Here is a 19,425-nt window from a genome sequence, read left to right on the forward strand (position 1 = left end):
AGACGGGCAGTTTTATATCATTACACATCGTTACTGGATGAACTTATAAGAGAATTATAAAGTCACCCTGGCATGCACGTACACAGACACACACACACACAAAGTTGGACTGAGCGAGAGGGGCAGGGAGGTGGTAGTGGTGGGCGGCACTCCTCAGAGACTTTAAGTAATAAAAGTCGACTGCACTGTGAAAAGGCTCTTTTGTGCCTGTGCTCTGTTTTTCCACGAAGGTAGCATTCCTTCCAAATTGGACAAAAGAATTTTAATGGGGCGGCTAATGGACTGTGATTAGATAGGCAGAGCTAGAGTGTGAGAGAGGGAGAGAGAGGAAGGTAGAGAGAGACAGGAGAGAGGAGAGGTAGCGAGGGAGTGAGAGGGAGGTAGAGAGAGACAGGAGAGAGGAGAGGTAGCGAGGGAGAGAGAGGGAGGTAGAGAGAGACAGGAGAGAGGAGAGGTAGCGAGGGAGAGAGAGGGAGGTAGAGAGAGACAGGGGAGAGAGGAGAGGTAAAGAGGGGTAGGACGGGCCCTAGCTGTGCCCTGGGAGTAGGGATGGGGGGCTAAACACTGCAGCAGGGGGGCTAGAGCTTCACTACAGACTGAGTTGGGTGATAGGGGGCACAGATTACCCCCCATTTACCTGTAAGGGGGAAATAGAAGGAAATGAGAGAGAAGGTTAGGCTGCGAGAGAGGGACACATGGGACACCACTCATAGGTACGTGTATCCATACATTTAATGAGAATGGGAAATGGAGCACCTGCTTTTGGCTAATGGAGTCAGAGTCGTATATCGTTTTTACAATTGGCTGGGTTGATATCCTACAAACAACCAACATAGACCTAGACTATCACTCAATACTAGAGCCATACACAGACAGTAGCCAATCTAATCTATCCCCAGGGCCCTGTTTTTCAAAATGTATCTATTTGGATTTTGCCTATCGGATAGGATTAAATGTATAGAATGAATAGAACGGACAAATCATTGACTTGAATGGGGACTCTCGTTCTGGTCATTCTATTTCTATGCATTTTATCTTGTCCGATAGCCGAAATCCGGATAGGTAACTTTTGAAAAACTGGGCCCAGGAAACCACAGACAGCGCACATGAATGGCTATGTGTGGAACTAATAGCCACATTTACAGGTTAAATGTCACTGAAATAAACATAACGGAGAGGCTCATTCAAGGAAGGCACTCACGGGATTGGTCACACGCCTCTCATTCCCATGGATGAGGTCACCAGCCTTATCAGGACCTTATCACTCACACCTCTGAGCTCTGCCGCAGAACCTGTCAAGCCTTTTCTGAGAAACAGTTTCTAGCTTCTGTCCCCCCCGCTCTCCTTCTCTATATCTGTCTCATTGTATCTGAAAGGTCTAGAAGGGAGCCTTCAGCAGTAATTGGATAAGGTGCTGTAATATTGCTCTTACAGTGCATATATTTTTTTGTTCGATCAATGAGAATGGAAGAATAATAGGATTTATAAAATACGGCTAATACATGCTACAAAGAGACAACCTTATTTTATTTTATTATTTTTCATTTTTTTACACACATATATACAGTACGAGTCAAAAGCTTGGACACACATACTCATTCAAGGGTTTTTCTTAATTTTTACTATTTTATACATTGTAGAATAATAGTGAAGGCATCAAAACTATGAAATAACATATATGGAATCATGTAGTAACCAAAAAAGTGTTAAACAAATCAAAATAAATGTAATATTTGAGATTCTTCAAAGTAGACAACCTTTGCCTTTTTGACAGCTTAGCACACTCTTGGCATTCTCTCAACCAGCTTCATGAGGAATGCTTTTCCAACCATCTTGAAGGAGTTCCCACATGCTGAGCACATTTTTGCAAATGTGTATATTTTACATATTTACATAAGTATTCAGACCCTTTGCTATGAGACTCCGAAATTGAACTCAGGTGAATCCTGTTTCTATTGATCATCCTTGAGATGTACAGTGCCTTGCGAAAGTATTCGGCCCCCTTCAACTTTGCGACCTTTTGCCACATTTCAGGCTTCAAACATAAAGATATAATACTGTATTTTTTTGTGAAGAATCAACAACAAGTGGGACACAATCATGAAGTGGAACGACATTTATTGGATATTTCAAACTTTTTTAACAAATCAAAAACTGAAAAATTGGGCGTGCAAAATTATTATACAGTCCTTAAAACATTTTCCCCCAAAAAATATATATAATATATATATATTTTTTTATCAATTAGTATATTTGAGTTTAACCATAATATTTGTTGCAATATTTGTTCTGTCTTTTCTGGTGGATTAAACTGAAATTGTTTTAAAAAAACATTATTTTAAAATAGCAATATTTTGGAGATGATTGCATTTTCAAATAACCGAAAGTCAGAGGTTGTAAGATAAATAAGGGGTAAAAGGCCATTCTTGAACATGGGGTGAGACTGAAGCCTTTAGTGACAGTCTAATGTTTTAATATTTAATTATTTCTGCCCTCCAAATTCAGATTCATTATATAAATAGGCCCGTTTAATTTTGTCTGGTTTACCGTTCCAAATAAAATTGAATATTTTTTTTCACATCTTAAAAAAAAACAAGTAGCTAGGTGTAGGCAAGGCCATAAGCAAATAGATATGACTACAGGTATTTTCCGTTCCATGATAGCAAGATCTTATCTATTTTTGCTAACTTTCTAGGAACATGTCTTCTAGTGAGATCATTTCTTTCCTTCAGGATATGTAAACCGAGTATGTCCACTTCACCGTCAGACTAGTTTATTGGTAAACTACGCGGCAATGTAAAAGTGATATTGTTTAGTGATCCAATGCATAATACAGAACACATCATAATTTGGTTGAAATCCAGAAAGGATAGAAAAATGATCTATATCTTCCATGAGTCTGTGGATGATTCTCTATTGTGGATTAAAAGAAAACATTAATCATCAGTGTACCTTTGTTATTAAGCCCTGGGTTTCTAGCCCCTTTATATTATTGTTGGATCTGATTTGAACCCATATATATATATATATGACTATTTTACACCTAGAGTTAATATACATAACTTTAACCCATTTTATAGGAGATTCTCCAAAATCGAAATATTCCAGGCATTTATATATAAATTCCAGTCGTACTTTATCAAAAGCCTTTTCAAAGTCAGCTATGATTACCAGGCCTGGTTTCCCAGATGTATCATATTGTTCTATTGTTTCCAGTTCTTGTCTTATATTATCTCCAATGTAAAAAACCTGTCTGATTAGGATGAATAATATCCAACAATACCTTTTTAATTCTATGCGCTATGCATTTTGCTAGAATTCACAACACTGAAGAGTGAGGGGCCTTAAAAAGTATGGACTGGATCTTTATATTTACCACTTTGGTCCTGTTTCAGTAATTAAATCAGACCTTCTTGTTATACTATACTTTTTTCACCATTTACCATGATGAGAGTTTCAATTATATTTATCATAATATATGTTCATAAACTTACTTATTAAAAAGTACAAAAATGATTGAGTGTCCATATAACTGATTGGGTCCCATCCTTTATAAAGAGCACACAGTGCCACCCACAGAATAGAAGGAGATTAACTGACAAAACATTTCCATTGCCCTCACATCGATTGTTTTTTTGCAACTCTGCCTAGAAGGCCAGCATCCTAGAGTCGCCTCTTTACTGTTGATGTTGAGCCAGGTTGTGCTGTTCTGTGAAGGGAGTAGTGCACAGCGTTGTCCGAGATCTTCAGTTTCTTGGCAATTTCTCACATGGAATAGCCTTCATTTCTCAGAACAAGAATAGACTGACGAGTTTCAGAAGAAACCTCTTTGTTTCTGGCCATTTTGAGCCTGTAATCGAACCGACAAACGCAGATGCTCCAAATACTCAACTAGTCTAAAGAAGGACAGTTTTATTGCTTGTTTAATCAGAAAAACAGTTTTCAGCTGTGCTAACATAATTGCAAAAGGATTTTCTAATGATCAATTAGCTTTTTAAAATTATAAACATGGATTAGCTAACACAATGTGCCACTGGAACACAGGAGTGATGGTTGCTGATAATGGGCCTCTGTACGCCTTTGTAGATATTCCTTTAAAAAATCAGCCGTTTCCAGCTACAACACACATTTACAACTTTAACAATGTCTACACTGTATTTCTGATCAATTTGATGTTATTTTAATGGACAAAAAATTTGCTTTTCTTTCAAAAACAAGGACATTTCTAAGTGACTCCAAACTTTTGAACAGTAGTGTAACTTATGAACAGTAGTGTAACTTTTGAACAGTAGTGTAACTTTTGAATGGTAGTGTATATTTTACAAATCTTGCATAACTTAATTTATTGCCACAATTAACTAATAATATGAGTAATAATAGAGGCAACCTTATTTGTTGCAAGCTACCAACTACACGCTGATGACTTGTTTTTCATCCTAAACTAAAAACATACCGAGTTCCGAGTTCCTAAAAGCGCAAGCTTCCTCTTCATGAGTTCCATGAAATAAATGGGGTTTTCTGTCCTGAATATTGCGACTTTCTTTCTTGTTTTTTCTCTGTCAAGGAGCAAGCACTGCCATCTAACCAGACTATCTCTCGCTACCTTCCCATTTCAGTAGAATGAAATGACTTCCACTAGCCCCTTCCTCCTCCTCCAAACACCCCCCCCACACACACACACACACACACACACACACAGTCATTCTACTCTAAATTGGATGGAGACACTGTCATGCGATATTTACATAAGTATTAATGGCCTGGTGTTCCTGAGGGTAGTCAGTCAACAGAGTGGCTCCTATCTCACTGCACGGCATGCTGGGTAATTGCTATTTTGGCACTGAAGAGCTACCTGGGCCTTGTCTCCCTGTGTGTGTGTGTTTGTATGTATGTGTGTGTGTGTGTTTGTTTGTTTGTGAGACAGAGTATGTTTGCAAGTGTGTGTATGAGTGAGTGAGTGTTATTTTCAAGAAAGTGTCTCCTTAGACCTGAACCAACCTCTGTTCCATTTGCAGCACATTTCTGGAAGGCTATTGTGTTTAGGTCCAGTGGGGACAGCATCTGTCCACCAGAACTCTTGAGTTTGGTTTTGGAGCTGGAATCATGTTTGCTGTTTGCACATTCTTTTCCATAGTGCAAGGGTGTAAATATGGGTGTGTGTATGCATTCTAGTTGACGAGATTCTGTGTGTTTTTGGGTGGGTGTCGATTTGAATATGTTTATTTACTGGCTTGCCCGTGTGTGTGCATATGTTTATTGTGATGATGTCTGTGCAGGTGTTTTTCATGCTGGTTTGAGAGAGGGAGAGATGGTGTGTGTGTGTGTGTGCCCTCCCAAGGTGCTGTAGACAGCTCTCTCATCCTCTGTGTAACTCAATAAGCCCTGACTGCTGGCATGGTGCTGTGGGACGCCATGGCAACACCTAGTCAATTTAAATCACCTCTGGTCATTACCATGTGCAGCACCATCTTACCTTCCCACCTGACTAACCTACTTCTGGTTCCACGCACACCCCCAGGACGAGAAAGATGGTCACGGTTCAGATACTTTCAGGCAGCAGGCTTGCTTCCACCACCACCATTCCTAGAAATCATCTCTGATCTGATTAGCCAGGTTTCCACAACATGACCTTCACCACGTCCTCTCTACTTATATCCAAGTAGAGGGGACAGATTACAACTATCAAGCAAGTGAAAAGTCTTCATCCAGTTCCATTGGTAGCAGAGTTGACATTAACTCTGTTACCAAATCACTCTGTCTGTCCTGCCAACCACACTCAGCTGTGTCATACGTGTCATGGCAAGAGGTGTTCACATTTTCTGTCCATGTCTGCTCTCCTTGTGAGTGAGCACCGTTAAAACTCAATTTCCAAGGCTCCCAGAGGAAAATGATCTGGGAAAGTCTAATGACCCGCTAATCCTGGATCCTCTGTCCTCTTCTGATTCCCTGGGAGAGAGCTGGATCTCTGGGATAGGAAGAGAGCTGGATCTCTGGGATAGGAAGAGAGATGGATCTCTGGGATAGGAAGAGAGCTGGATCTCTGGGATAGGAAGAGAGCTGGATCTCTGGGATAGGAAGAGAGCTGGATCTCTGGGATAGGAAGAGAGCTGGATCTCTGGGATAGGGAGAGAGCTGGATCTCTGGGATAGGAAGAGAGCTGGATCTCTGGGATAGGAAGAGAGCTGGATCTCTGGGATAGGAAGAGAGCTGGATCTCTGGGATAGGAAGAGAGCTGGATCTCTGGGATAGGAAGTGAGCTGGATCTCTGGGATAGGGAGAGAGCTGGATCTCTCGGATAGGAAGAGAGCTGGATCTCTGGGATAGGAAGAGAGGTGGATCTCTGGGATAGGAAGAGAGCTGGATCTCTGGGATAGGAAGAGAGCTGGATCTCTGGGATAGGAAGAGAGCTGGATCTCTGGGATAGGAAGAGAGCTGGATCTCTGGGATAGGAAGAGAGCTGGATCTCTGGGATAGGAAGTGAGCTGGATCTCTGGGATAGGGAGAGCTGGATCTCTGGGATAGGGAGAGAGCTGGATCTCTCGGATAGGAAGAGAGCTGGATCTCTGGGATAGGAAGAGAGGTGGATCTCTGGGATAAGAAGAGAGGTGGATCTCTGGGATAGGGAGAGAGCTGGATCTCTGGGATAGGAAGAGAGATGGATCTCTGGGATAGGAAGAGAGCTGGATCTCTGGGATAGGAAGAGAGCTGGATCTCTGGGATAGGAAGAGAGCTGGATCTCTGGGATAGGAAGAGAGCTGGATCTCTGGGATAGGAAGAGAGCTGGATCTCTGGGATAGGAAGAGAGCTGGATCTCTGGGATAGGGAGAGAGGTGGATCTCTGGGATAGGAAGAGAGGTGGATCTCTGGGATAGGGAGAGAGGTGGATCTCTGGGATAGGAAGAGAGGTGGATCTCTGGGATAGGGAGAGAGCTGTGCAGCGTCTGACACCAGGCCATAAAAAGACTTACAGACGTCTTAAATCATTTCCCTCAGAGTGGTTATTCCCTGCTGCCACTGCCAAATGTCTCTTTTTCATGTCATCTTTTACATAAAGCTTGAAAATCTGCCCAAAGTTAAGGCTGATTTGTAGTTGTGTGTTGATACTTTAAGCGCTGAGTGAATGTGCTGTACTGACATTTAAACACGTCCCTGACAGGAACTTTATCTCACGCTGACACCAGATTTACCGGGTCATTAACCCGCTCTTAACACCACAAAGTGTTACTTCTGCAACAAAATGGGACAGATTAGTTAGATCTTCCATGCGGGTGGATTTGAAATGGAGACACATCAGATGTGTAGCCTACACAACAGAGAGTGATGGAGACTTCACTTCTCCATATGGAGGGTTCTTACTGTGATATATACAAAAAACAATGACAAAGACAAAAATATATATATATTGTAAGGCTGCTGGTGCCTGTAAGTACTTGAAGTCTATTTAAGTTGACAAAATGGCCCCTCAACGCCTCACGGACGAGTCTGGCGAACGTACACACAGTCCTGTTAGGGTGTGACCAAAGGCCTGTGGTGGCTCAAATTGACTGCTGACCACTAGGCAGGGGGGAGAGGGGGGTGTCAGGGGTGGGGAAAGGCCAGATCACACTGCACTGGTTGTGGAGAGAGGGTGGGTAGTAATTGGAGACACATTGAATAGCAGCTTAGAATTTTAAGTGTTAGCCATTGTATGGATACAATGTTTTTGGTATCGTAAGCTTCTTTTTGCAGAAGAAATACATCAAAGAGATCACAAGTTTGTGGTTTGCTGGACAACAACAGGCAACAAGTAAGGATAGTAAATGTGGAATTGGTGTTTCAGAGTCAAACTGTCTCCATGCTTCAGTTTAAACAGACATTGTCAGACTGAAATCCACAGAACCGGTATTTGATGTCTTGTGTGACTGTGAAGATGTGATTAAATCCATCCCTGCAGCGAGTGAGACATGTTGCGTGAGCTACAGAGATGAGAGCATCTTATCCTGTCTCGGTTACTGACACACTGCTGGGTTGGTGGTTTATGCTCTCTCCCCTTCTGCTTCTTTCATCTTCTCATCCTCTTCCCTCCTCTTCTCCACATCTCACACACCTGACCTCCAGGGGCTATCTCACTGACAGCTTTCCCAGGGAACACCACATGAGGCTGGGGTCCGAAGGCGGTACCCTTGGGGGTCAGCTCTCCACAGGGCACAGCGCTTCAGTCCTGCTTCAGTAAGGTAGGCTTAGCCTGGAATCAGCTAAGACTATGACCAAATCTGTTTTAGCCCAGGGAGAGGGGGATTTTGGAGGGGCGGGTTGCTCAGTTGACAATTAAAGGAAACTGCAACACACAAACAAAGGGAACACACACAGCAGCGGCTGTGAGTGTGTGAGTTGAGATTTGTTTGTGTGTGTGTGTGTCTGATTGGCACACAATGCAGATGTGTGGGCAGTAGGTGCCATCTGGAGAAAACAGAGTGGGATGAGGAGGGACGAAGGAGGAGGAAGGGTGGGCTGCCACTTTAGAAAAATTTGATGAGAGGATAAAGGAAATGATCAGAGTGTAATCAATCAAAAAACCTGTGACACAAATGAACGAAGACAAGAAGCCCCCACCTACTCCCCCCTCCCTCCCCCACCTCATCTCAGCAGTGGCCCCGCCCGTTCGTCAATAGGCCCCTTCGTTGGCAGCAACCACGAACTTCGCCAGCATTGGTCGAGCTTGTGAAAAGACTCCAGGTTTTATGGTTGCGTGGCTTGTCGTTAGGGGAAAATGGAAAACCGCCATTCAGGTCATGACGGGTGTCGGACAATCAATGTTGGAACTTAGTAAGTGACCAATCTCGAGGAACGCCAGATGCTATGCCGAGTTCATGTGGATCGGGATGTTTTCACCGGAGCAACCATATCCCCACAAAGACACAGTATGGCCTCCCTGGAGACCCCCGACACCCCCCCCCACACACACCATAAGTCCAATATTCACCCACCCTCCACCCCATCCCTATCCAACACAGTCACCTTCCTTCCCCCGATCTAATGCCATTTCCTTGAGTAGTCCAAGAGTAGCCCTAAATAGCAGCCCTTACTACCTGGTAATGGCAAAAACAAACAAAAGGTACTGGACCCATCAAAACACAGGGACAAAGACTGCTTTATAGAGAATGAGATCACCCACATGAGCGTTTCTGAAGCTGCCATTCCAAACTTTATGGAACTCTGGGGGTGGTATTAGCCTATAGTTCCAAAAACTGAAAATATTGTATCAAAACAAATCAGACTACTGCATAAATGAGTCATTTAGTGAACAACTAGTGGGATTGATGAGCAGGTATAGGTCTGTCTGTGCTGTGTTCTTAAAGATTTCCCCGAAAGTGAAATGAATGATGATATAGGCCTAATAGCCTCGGGGAGGACAGGAAAGTGATGATGTACCTTATATAGCCCTATAGTTCAATCATAGTCTATGGTGCCAGACCAGAGTGCGCAAAGCTTTCATCAAGGGAAAGAGTGGCTACTTTGAAGGAACTAAAATATTAAATATATTATGATTTGCTTAACACTTTTTTTGGTTACTACATGATTCCATATGTTTTATTTCATAGTTTTGATGTCTTCACTATTATTCTACAATGTAGAAAATAATAATACAAATTAAGAAAATCCCTGTAATGAGTAGGTGTGGCCAGCCTTTTGACTCATACTGTAAATGGAGAGTGTGGTTTAGGCCCAGATAGGGCCTACTAACTAGACTGGCTGATGTGACCTATGTGACTCTCCTAAGGAGAGCTGTGACCACACTGGTCTGGAAAGGAGGCGGTTTGTTAATGCACTATTCGCTCAGAAATTGTGCAACGGGTTTGATTGGTTCGCTCAAAAAAAAAAAACTCCGGGTTGAGACCTCTCATTGTTTGGATTTGAAAATCCAACCGTTGTAATGGAAGGGGAGGGGGGCACTCGGGGACTGTGTGTGGCTATGCATGTGGGTGTTTGAGTGAGAAAGAGACAGAGAGCCAACATGTAAAAGCACAGCCCTGTGCCGACAACATCAAAGGACCATTCCAGACTCTGAAGTCAGAAGGACTTTGAGAGTTAGGTGTTAGCCAGACTACCTACGAACCTCATCCCCAAGCTAAATGTGCATAGGCAGAAGTGTAGCCTACAGTTTACACATCCAAGCGGGATCTTGAGCACTTACAAATACATAACATATCTTTCGAATTGCACTTTTTTTGAAGGACGTAACACATCATACAAAAGGGATGATATAGTTCACAATTGTGCAACATTGTCGGTGACCCATTTTGCAGAATTGTGGACATGTCTTGGACCCCAGTCCGACTCCAGTCACACATTTGATGACTTGAGACTTGACTTGATAGAAAATAAAATAACTTGAGACTTGACTTGGACTTGGAGCCTAAAGACTCGGGACTTGACATTGACTTGAGACTGATGACTTGAAATGATCTGGCCAGGTTTTGTAATGTTTTGTCACTCATTTTGTGGCAGTCTATGTGGACTAATCTACACGCTCCCAGAGACAGTACCCGCAGCATCGCAACAGATTGGCTAGTGAAACGCACACTCGGCAATCTGATTGGACCACTGAACTGTCAATCAACACAGGTCGGGTGCACAATGAACAGATTGCTGATTTGCTGTGCAGCTATAGGATCGCGTGCAGCGCGAACATCAAATTGTAGGAAGAGAGGATTGCCATAATAAATAAATAAGCAACCCGCAAACATTTCTGGTGATCAACAATATTAACTGTTTACCTTGTAAACTCACCAGCAATGAGGCAACAATTACTAGGATAGGTCTAGTACTTTGGTATGTAACAATTGCTTGATATTGATAATTTACTTATGAAGCTTGCTTTTATAATTTGTTCAAATCAAATATCACTGTGGCGAAGACGCACCATAGGCGTTGCTTTCCAAACCCGCCGGTAGAGAGGGCTTTTTATATCTTGTTGGAATATTTTGTTATGCATGCATATACCCCACGTGGTAAATCTATACTCCATCTAATACTACAATAATTGCGAGTGTTTCGTCATTACATTACCTTACTGTTTATTGGAACACGTAGACATTTCTGTTTCATGTTTGATAGGCCTACGATACAGTTTCATTTTATAGCCAACCATTGCTTATCCTGCTTTGAGTGGGCGCGATGTTTATAGTGCACATGAACATTCGCAAGACTCGTGAGGTAGAAGTTATGTTTATTCAATTCAATGTATAGTTTCCTTTGTTCATATTTCCCGGGTTAGGTCGAAGTTCCGTGTGTCTCTGTCATTTTTTGTTGTGAGTAAAAGAAGCGCGCGTTTCTTATTGCGCATAGAAATAGGCTAAGTGGCCTTCGCTCCACGCTTTGGAGTCAGAACGTTGAAAGAGAGGTAATGATTGTACCATGTATGCATGGTGTTGGAATATCATTAATAATCATTACGTCTGATAAAGACAAATGTACCCAATGTAACAATGGATGTTGGAATAGCCTTTTACATTGTGGTTGTACATTCCAAATGGGTAATTGTATGGTCTTGGGGGCCATGTGCTTATTATGTAGGCCTGCCTGTTGGAGCTCCTGTTAGACAGATTCCATTTGTTTTCTCAAGGCGAGGCTGTACAGTCTTGCCCTCTACCTGTGTCCGTTCAGATAGGACAGGTTAAGTCTGATACAGAGGCTATTTCTTTTGGGCTGTTGCCTGTGTATATTTGGTAAATCTACTTGTATGTTTTGTATGATATGGCGCTTCCACCACTGGATCACCAAGACCTGTAAATAAGTCTACATTCTGAGCATGTCAACCGGCCTTGCCTTCTGCTGATGTCATGCCTTTATACTACAATGTCCATATTTTACAATTACATAGGGTAATAAAAACATGTTGTAGACAAAATAATGAAAATGACTTTCCTGTAGCCTCGATAAATATACAAAGATTTGTAGTTGAAAAAGTATTTTCATTTATAGATATTTGTTTTTCTTGACTTGAGACTTGGCTTGAAAACTTGTGGCTACACTCGACATCACTTGCTCTTAGAATGCACGTCTTGGACTTGACTCGAGTCTTGACCCGTTCTGCTTTGGACTCAACTTGAGACTCAGACCTTGTGACTTGAGATTTGCTTGTGACTCGAATGATAGCGACTTGGTCCTACCTCAGCCATTTTGGGTACTGAGCACTACTTTCAAAACTACTGGCTGAAAAAATACAAAACCTCTGTAGGGCCACGTTAAATGGAAGAACCACGATGAGGAAGAACTAAGGGTAGCTTGCTGGCCCTTTTTCTGTATGTATTAGTGACTGTGAGGTGATGCGAGAACTATCCAACTCCTCGACGAAGATGGCCCTGTGCGGCTAACTAAAGCCTGCCTGGAGGTAGCAAATCTTGACTCATCCCGCGGGAGCAGGGAGAAATATCCAGCCCGCGTAGGAGGACGTGAGGGAGAGGGTGAAAAAAAAGACAGACAGACAGGCTGAACCAAAAGGGTGGACACTTGGGATTTTCCCAAACCGAATAATACCATCATTGTTTGAGAAAAAACCCCAAAGGAAAACAGTAGGCTACTCATTGATTGATTTCTATACATTTCATACTCTGCAGACCTGTAGGTGATAACTGTTAACAAACATTCTAATATCACAACTCTCGGATGGAACCCCAGATGTATCAGACCTAATTCCTATACAACCTAGATACAATGCTGTTAGAGTAACGACGATAATCCAATAACACGGGATTTGTGCCCATCATTCATAACACAATTGTTTTGCACAATTTCCCAAAGTGGAATTTCGTGTTATGTTATCGGGTCATGCTCTTACTTGTTCCATAATCTAATAGATACTGACTATCTGTGATTGTATCCGCTAGGTGGCGACCTTGGTCTTAAGCGTTTCACCTTGGACAGCGATGCGCATCACTGGAGACGACATTCATAATTCACTTTTTGAGAAAAATGACAAATATCTGCCTATACATGACAATGACGAGTCCTAAGAAATAATTAAGATTTTCTATGATTCTATGAGCAAAGCACTTTTGAGACACTGATGTTATAGCCTAGACCTAATATGGAGAATGTTGAAAAATTAAACAAAAATCAAAATGTATTAAACGTTTTGGCGAATTTCATCTTCATTATTAATAACAACGTAAATACATTATCTTGGAAGTTTATTTCTTCTCTTTAACAATAAAAATAGCGGTGTCCGCATGACAGAAATTCACTAAATATTACAGTAACTCCTGGCCCTTTACACAGTCCCATTTTGGCCCTACCAGTGTCCATTCATGGCTGAGGGGTAGGGGGACAGTTAATGATTATTTGCCCCTGTTTTCCCGACCACTGAGTTTCTTATTTGGATTGACTGCCGCGTCAGAGCGCGCAGACTCACCTCCCGGCTGTTTTCGGAGCTTCGCGCTATCCCTGCTTCAAACACATATTCCACAGGGAGAGAGAGAGAGCAAGACCTGTGAGGAGCGGAACGAACGACCAGAAAAAACGACAAATGGCACTCATGGCTGGGATTTTGTTTACGGCGACCTCTGTGCTGCTTGGAATTTCTACATGTGTTTCTTCGGCACGGATTTACCCCCCAAACGAAGGTAAGACCTGGAATTACAGCGGAGCCCCGTTTTGGACTTTTTCTCCGCTAGTTTATACTCAGTCCACTTCATGTGTGAGACGGACCACAATCCCGGTGTCCCGTAGCTATTCTGGACTCGTGCAAGGACCAGTAGCACTCAACGAATTGGCCAACACTATTCATTTGCTCAACATCATGTGCCATTAATCTCTGACATTGGATTAGGCTTTCCATATGCGTCAAACCCATCGAACGTTTTGTGTCATAGACTACTAGGTTATCTCTTTACCCAAGTTGCTGGAAGCGCTTTGCAGAAAGCCGCAGCGTATGAAGTCTATATGGGGCTCTAGCAGGGTCTGAGTGGAGTGCTGTTACATCTTACTGCAGTCTCTGTTAATTAGGCGATAGCCAACTTCTTCAGCTAAATTAGTTTTTTCTTGAGCCATATAGGCTACAAAGACACGATGTTATACACAAATCAGTATTGCTTTGGAGGGCATGTATGTGTCTGGTTTTGTGCAAAAGCCACCCTTACAAAATGAGCCATGTCATTTTAGTTCATAACCTTGTATTGCAGTCGCAGTTCTGTAAAATGATCCTCATTCAATTAACAAGTGGTGTTTGCGCATGTTCAAATGTCAAAACGCATTAACTTCAAAGCAATACTAAAATAATTACCCAAGTCATTTCAGATAAAGGACATCTTAAATTAAATCCACTTAAAAAAAATGTTAACTCGCTGCATATTTAAGCGCTTACATTTGTGATTTTCTTCACTGCGCAGTGAGAGGATTTCCGTAAGAAATATAAGGGACTATTGAAATTTCATTAGGGATTCTTTTTGATTTCTCACTGAAGCAAGTTGATTTAGACGTCCGTGCTCCTCATCGTAGAACCTCAGGACCCGAGTTAATAAAACAGACGCACGGAGTCTGCAACATGTATTGGGTTCACTGGGTTACAATGTCAATACCCATGGTTCTTTATACAAAATATAAAATCCCTGTAAAATAGGATCCCTTTATGTTTTTAATCATCACATATTCCCCTGTAAAAATCTATCCAATTATGCATTTGAGTAATGCAAACATATTACATCGTTTATGGATGTAGGTGTGTGTGGAATGGGCCTATAGATACGTCATTACATATTGATCATTAGCTTACTTCTGACAGGTTTTCTTTGAGCAGATTGCACATAGTTGTTTTCCTCGGCAAACTGCTTAATAACTATCCAACTATGGCAACAACACGGTGGCTGTTCCAGACTGTATATTATCACTGTAGACAAGGTTACACATATTCTGTGTTATGAACGGTCTATAACTGCTCACTTCTCTTTCTATGTTTTTCAGTGACGTTACTGGACTCCAGATCCGTAGCGGGGGAGTTGGGCTGGGTCGCCAACCCAACAGAAGGAGGGGTAAGTGCCCCTTGTTAAGACGCGAGTCCCCCGTTGAGTCAAAATGGAGAGACGATGTCCTCTATAGCCCACCGGCCCCCTCCGTCCTTCTCTCCCTCTACTCGCGGTAATGGTTAGATTCGAGTCCGATACTGCAGCGGGCGTCAGGTTTCCTGAATAGACGGCTGATTGAATCGGTCTTTGTGGAGAAACGTTATATCCTTTTCCCCCATTGAGGCGCGGGGGAAGAGGAACTTGGCAGCACAGAAAGGGCCCTCTGGAATGGATGAATGAAGGGAAGTGGCAGCGGGTTTCAGTCCTCACAGTAGGATAGGATTGGGCCATAAAGCAATAGGGAATGTGATCGGACTAAATGCATGATCCCGCGGTCTAATTGGGATATATATATTTGCGCTGATAAGGTACAGAGTGCGACTGTTTCGGGAATGTCCGCGTTGGGCCCTTCGGTGCGCGCGGCTGGGGCTGGTCTGGCACACACTCCCCTGCCCGTTGTTCCCTGAGCCGAAGCAGCAACAGCACTGGCGTTTGAATAATTACATGGAACCATCTTATATGTGTTGTTGTATTTATAGACTAAACCAACAAGGTGGCCCAAAGTAGAGCAACATATGCTATCCATTACGTTCTTCTTTCTATTCAGGCATCTTCTGGCATATCAATTAAATTTTAATGATACAGTTTATGGTATGCTATAGACCCACAAAATAAACGTTGCCGGTTTGTGTCAGCCTTCTCTCCAACTCTTGTTTTATTCACCATTGGGTTGAGTTGCTGTTCAATGAATGTGGCTCGTGTGTGCTGCTGTTGGGTGCTCTCCGTTCCTTCTTCAGCGGGTTCCTCCGTGGCGGATGGATTGACAGGGTGCTGGCAGCGCCGACAGGCCTGCATTCACGCTCTCATTACGACCAATTACCCTCATTCTCCCTCTCCTCCGCTATCGGGGAAAGGTGCGGCCTTATCTGCCTAGCCGGTTGATTTCCACAATAAAGGGCCAAGCAGAAAGAGGAAAGCTGTTGAATAAAGCAGCGGGGTGATGGACACTTTCTCAAATCGGAACCTCAGCCGTGTTTAGCGTTATCTCCCCTACTCAAATGAATAGGGCTTTAAACGAGATTAGTTATGACAACGCCTTGAATCAAATTCAGCACAGCATACATCCTTCCCCCTAGTAATAGCTCTGTTTGGACTCGTTTCTCTAAATAGAATATAGTCCTAACCAGATACAAGCAGAAGGCTGGCTTGTCTGCTCTTGTTTTTAAATGCAGTCAATTTGACAACTTTTTAAAAGCTCATTGTGAAATGTTAAATGCCCGGTGCAGTCAAAAATGAGATTTCCCTGTGTTTTTATTATTATATATATATATATATTTTTTTTTTTAACCTATTTCCAGTCTAAGATGTCAAATAATACTGTTATATTTCGAAAATGATGATCATGCCCTTTTAGTGTAAGAGTTATTTGAAAAGACCACCTGAAAATGTCAGCCTGTTTTGGTGGAATGGAGTTTTAGCCTGCCTGTTGACATCACCAGGTGGTAAATTAGTTAATAGAACAATAAGAAAGGGAGTTCCAAACCTCTCTGCCAATAACAGCTAGTTTTCAGTTTCCCCTCCCCACTCAGACCAATCCCAGACAGTCCTAGCAGAATTCTTGCTTGAGAAATGTCTCTTTGCAAACAAGCAATTTTTTGTTTCTTTTTGTCCATTTTTATTTAAAACAATCACAGTAAGGTACTTAATTGTTACCCCGAAATGATTATATATCCATGTCATCTACAAGACCCTGCTAGGTAAAGTCCCCCCTTATCTCAGCTCGCTGGTCACCATAGCATCTCTCACCTGTAGCACACGCTCCAGCAGGTATATCTCTCTGGTCACCCCCAAAACGAATTCTTTCTTTGGCCGCCTCTCCTTCCAGTTCTCTGCTGCCAATGACTTGAACAAACTACAAAAATCTCTTAAACTGGAAACACTTATCTCCCTCACTAGCTTTAAGCACCAACTGTCAGAGCAGCTCACAGATTACTGCACCTGTACATAGCCCACCTATAATTTAGCCCAAACAACTATCTCTCTCCCTACTGTATTTATTTTATTTATTTTGCTCCTTTGCACCCCATTATTTTTATTTTCTACTTTGCACATTCTTCCACTGCAAAGCTACCATTCCAGTGTTTTACCTGCTATATTGTATTTACTTTGCCACCATGGCCTTTTTTTGCCTTTACCTCCCTTATCTCACCTCATTTGCTCACATTGTATATAGACTTATTTTTCTACTGTATTATTGACTGTATGTTTGTTTTACTCCATGTGTAACTCTGTGTCGTTGTATGTGTCGAACTGCTTTGCTTTATCTTGGCCAGGTCGCAATTGTAAATGAGAACTTGTTCTCAACTTGCCTACCTGCTTAAATAAATGTGAAATAAAATAAATAAATAAATATATTGAGATAAAAATGGCTGCGTTGGCCCTTTAAAAGCACACACCATAATGCCCCCAACGCCTTTCAAAACACCATATACCCCATGCTCTTTAGTAGCTGGGACTTTATCGTAAGTAAAACAAACATTGTTCCTATAATAATAAGCCAGCCAGTCATCGATAACGTAATCCATGCACCTCATGAGTTCATTCTAAAAACACCCGGTCCACATGTGTGCTGTCCAAACCCTCTCCCTCTCCAAAATAAGTTGGCAGCCTACAGAAGGAACACAGACACCCATTTTCCATTGGGTTTTTGTTCAGATCACTATAAGCCCCTACAGACTTAAGGCCTATCCATTAGCTCATACACAAGATTCTTTCAATATCTCTTCACCCTCACTCTGTATTTCTCTCCATTTGGTGACCTTTAAATGAATCATGGAGTTATGGGGATTTACATTGAGGTCATCATTATTTGACATTCAAATAATAATTTTAATGGTACATGTTCCCCAAGGATTTGGTTGGTTTCCTTTTATGTGGAGATAAAACGTACTAGTCAGGCTTGAATACAGTACAGTAGGCCTATGTGTACTTATTTCTGATTGTACCGGTAGTAGTTTCATTATAACAGGCCTTGCTATTTATTTTAGGCATTGTCATGCATTTGTTATTACGTTTGGTTTTAAATACTTGACCTACTGAGATGCAGACATTACGTCCCCGTTCTGCTATGGTCTTTCTCAATGTATGTCTGCAAGTTAATGTTTATATGTGGCCTACCATTTGACAGATTTGTCATAATGTTTGTCAGATGTTTTCCTAACATTTCCTCTGTTTGTGTCCTCAGTGGGAGGAGGTGAGCATCATGGATGAGAAGAACATTCCCATCAGGACGTACCAGGTGTGTAACGTCATGGAACCCAACCAGAACAACTGGCTTAGAACGGACTGGATCCCCCGGGTTGGCGCCCAGCGTGTCTACATCGAGATCAAGTTCACCCTGCGCGACTGTAACAGCCTCCCTGGTGTCATGGGAACCTGCAAGGAGACCTTCAACCTCTACTACTACGAGTCCAACAACGACAAGGAGCGCTACATCCGAGAGAACCAGTTTGGCAAGATCGACACGGTGGCGGCCGACGAGAGCTTCACCCAGGTGGACATCGGAGACCGCATCATGAAGTTGAATACGGAGGTCAGGGACGTGGGAGCCTTGACCCGGAAGGGTTTCTACCTGGCCTTCCAGGACGTGGGAGCCTGCATCGCCCTGGTGTCTGTCAGGGTGTTCTATAAGAAGTGTCCCCTGGCTGTGAGGAACCTGGCCCAGTTCCCTGACACCACCACCGGGGCTGACACCTCATCACTGGTAGAAGTCCGAGGATCCTGCGTAAATGATTCAGAGGAGCGTGATGTTCCCAAAATGTACTGCGGGGCGGACGGAGAGTGGCTGGTGCCCATCGGGAACTGCCTGTGTAACCCGGGATTTGAGGAGAGAAACCTTGAATGTCAGGGTAAGTTAAGGAGAGAAAGCTTCTGTCTGCCTCTGATATATATATTCCTCTAGTCACGGGCAGCAGCTGTTCTGTGTGGTTATTTATATTCTTCTCTATCGTTCTCTCTTCATTCACCTTCCATCTCTATCTCCATACAGTAGTCTGCTTCTTTATCATATCTCCCTCCTCTCTGTCTGTCTCTTTGTTTCACTCCCTCCATGTATCCCACTCTCTTTGTCTCTCTCTCTCTCTCTCTCGCTCTCTCACTCTCTCTCCCTCTCTCTCTCTTCCCCTCCCTGCGTCTCTCCTACATGATATCAGGCTGGTTAATAGAAGAGGTGATGATTGTAAATGGCGTAATTATCCAGTCCATTGGGATGTGGTAGTTAGGTCAGGGGTACATGCCTGCTATTGGGATGTGTTAGTTAGGCCAGGGTACAGGCCTATTATTGGGATGTGGTAGTTAGGTCAGGGGAGCAGGCCTGCTATTGGGA

The 19,425-nt window shown here is 42.8% G+C and overlaps 1 protein-coding gene across 1 annotated transcript in view; it reads left to right on the forward strand.

Moving 5' to 3' along the window:
* The first annotated feature begins 13,343 nt into the window (after positions 1–13,343).
* Positions 13,344–19,425, forward strand: part of epha4l (eph receptor A4, like) — a 106,518-nt gene continuing 100,436 nt past the window's right edge. Inside the window, exons 1-3 of the mRNA XM_042297578.1 lie at positions 13,344–13,604; positions 14,941–15,008; positions 18,286–18,949. Of these exons, the coding sequence (XP_042153512.1) occupies positions 13,508–13,604; positions 14,941–15,008; positions 18,286–18,949 (829 nt within the window). The 5' untranslated portion in view covers positions 13,344–13,507. The remainder of the gene's footprint in view (positions 13,605–14,940; positions 15,009–18,285; positions 18,950–19,425) is intronic.

This window comes from Oncorhynchus tshawytscha, linkage group LG14 (assembly GCF_018296145.1).
Source record: "Oncorhynchus tshawytscha isolate Ot180627B linkage group LG14, Otsh_v2.0, whole genome shotgun sequence".
Taxonomy (NCBI): domain Eukaryota; kingdom Metazoa; phylum Chordata; class Actinopteri; order Salmoniformes; family Salmonidae; genus Oncorhynchus; species Oncorhynchus tshawytscha.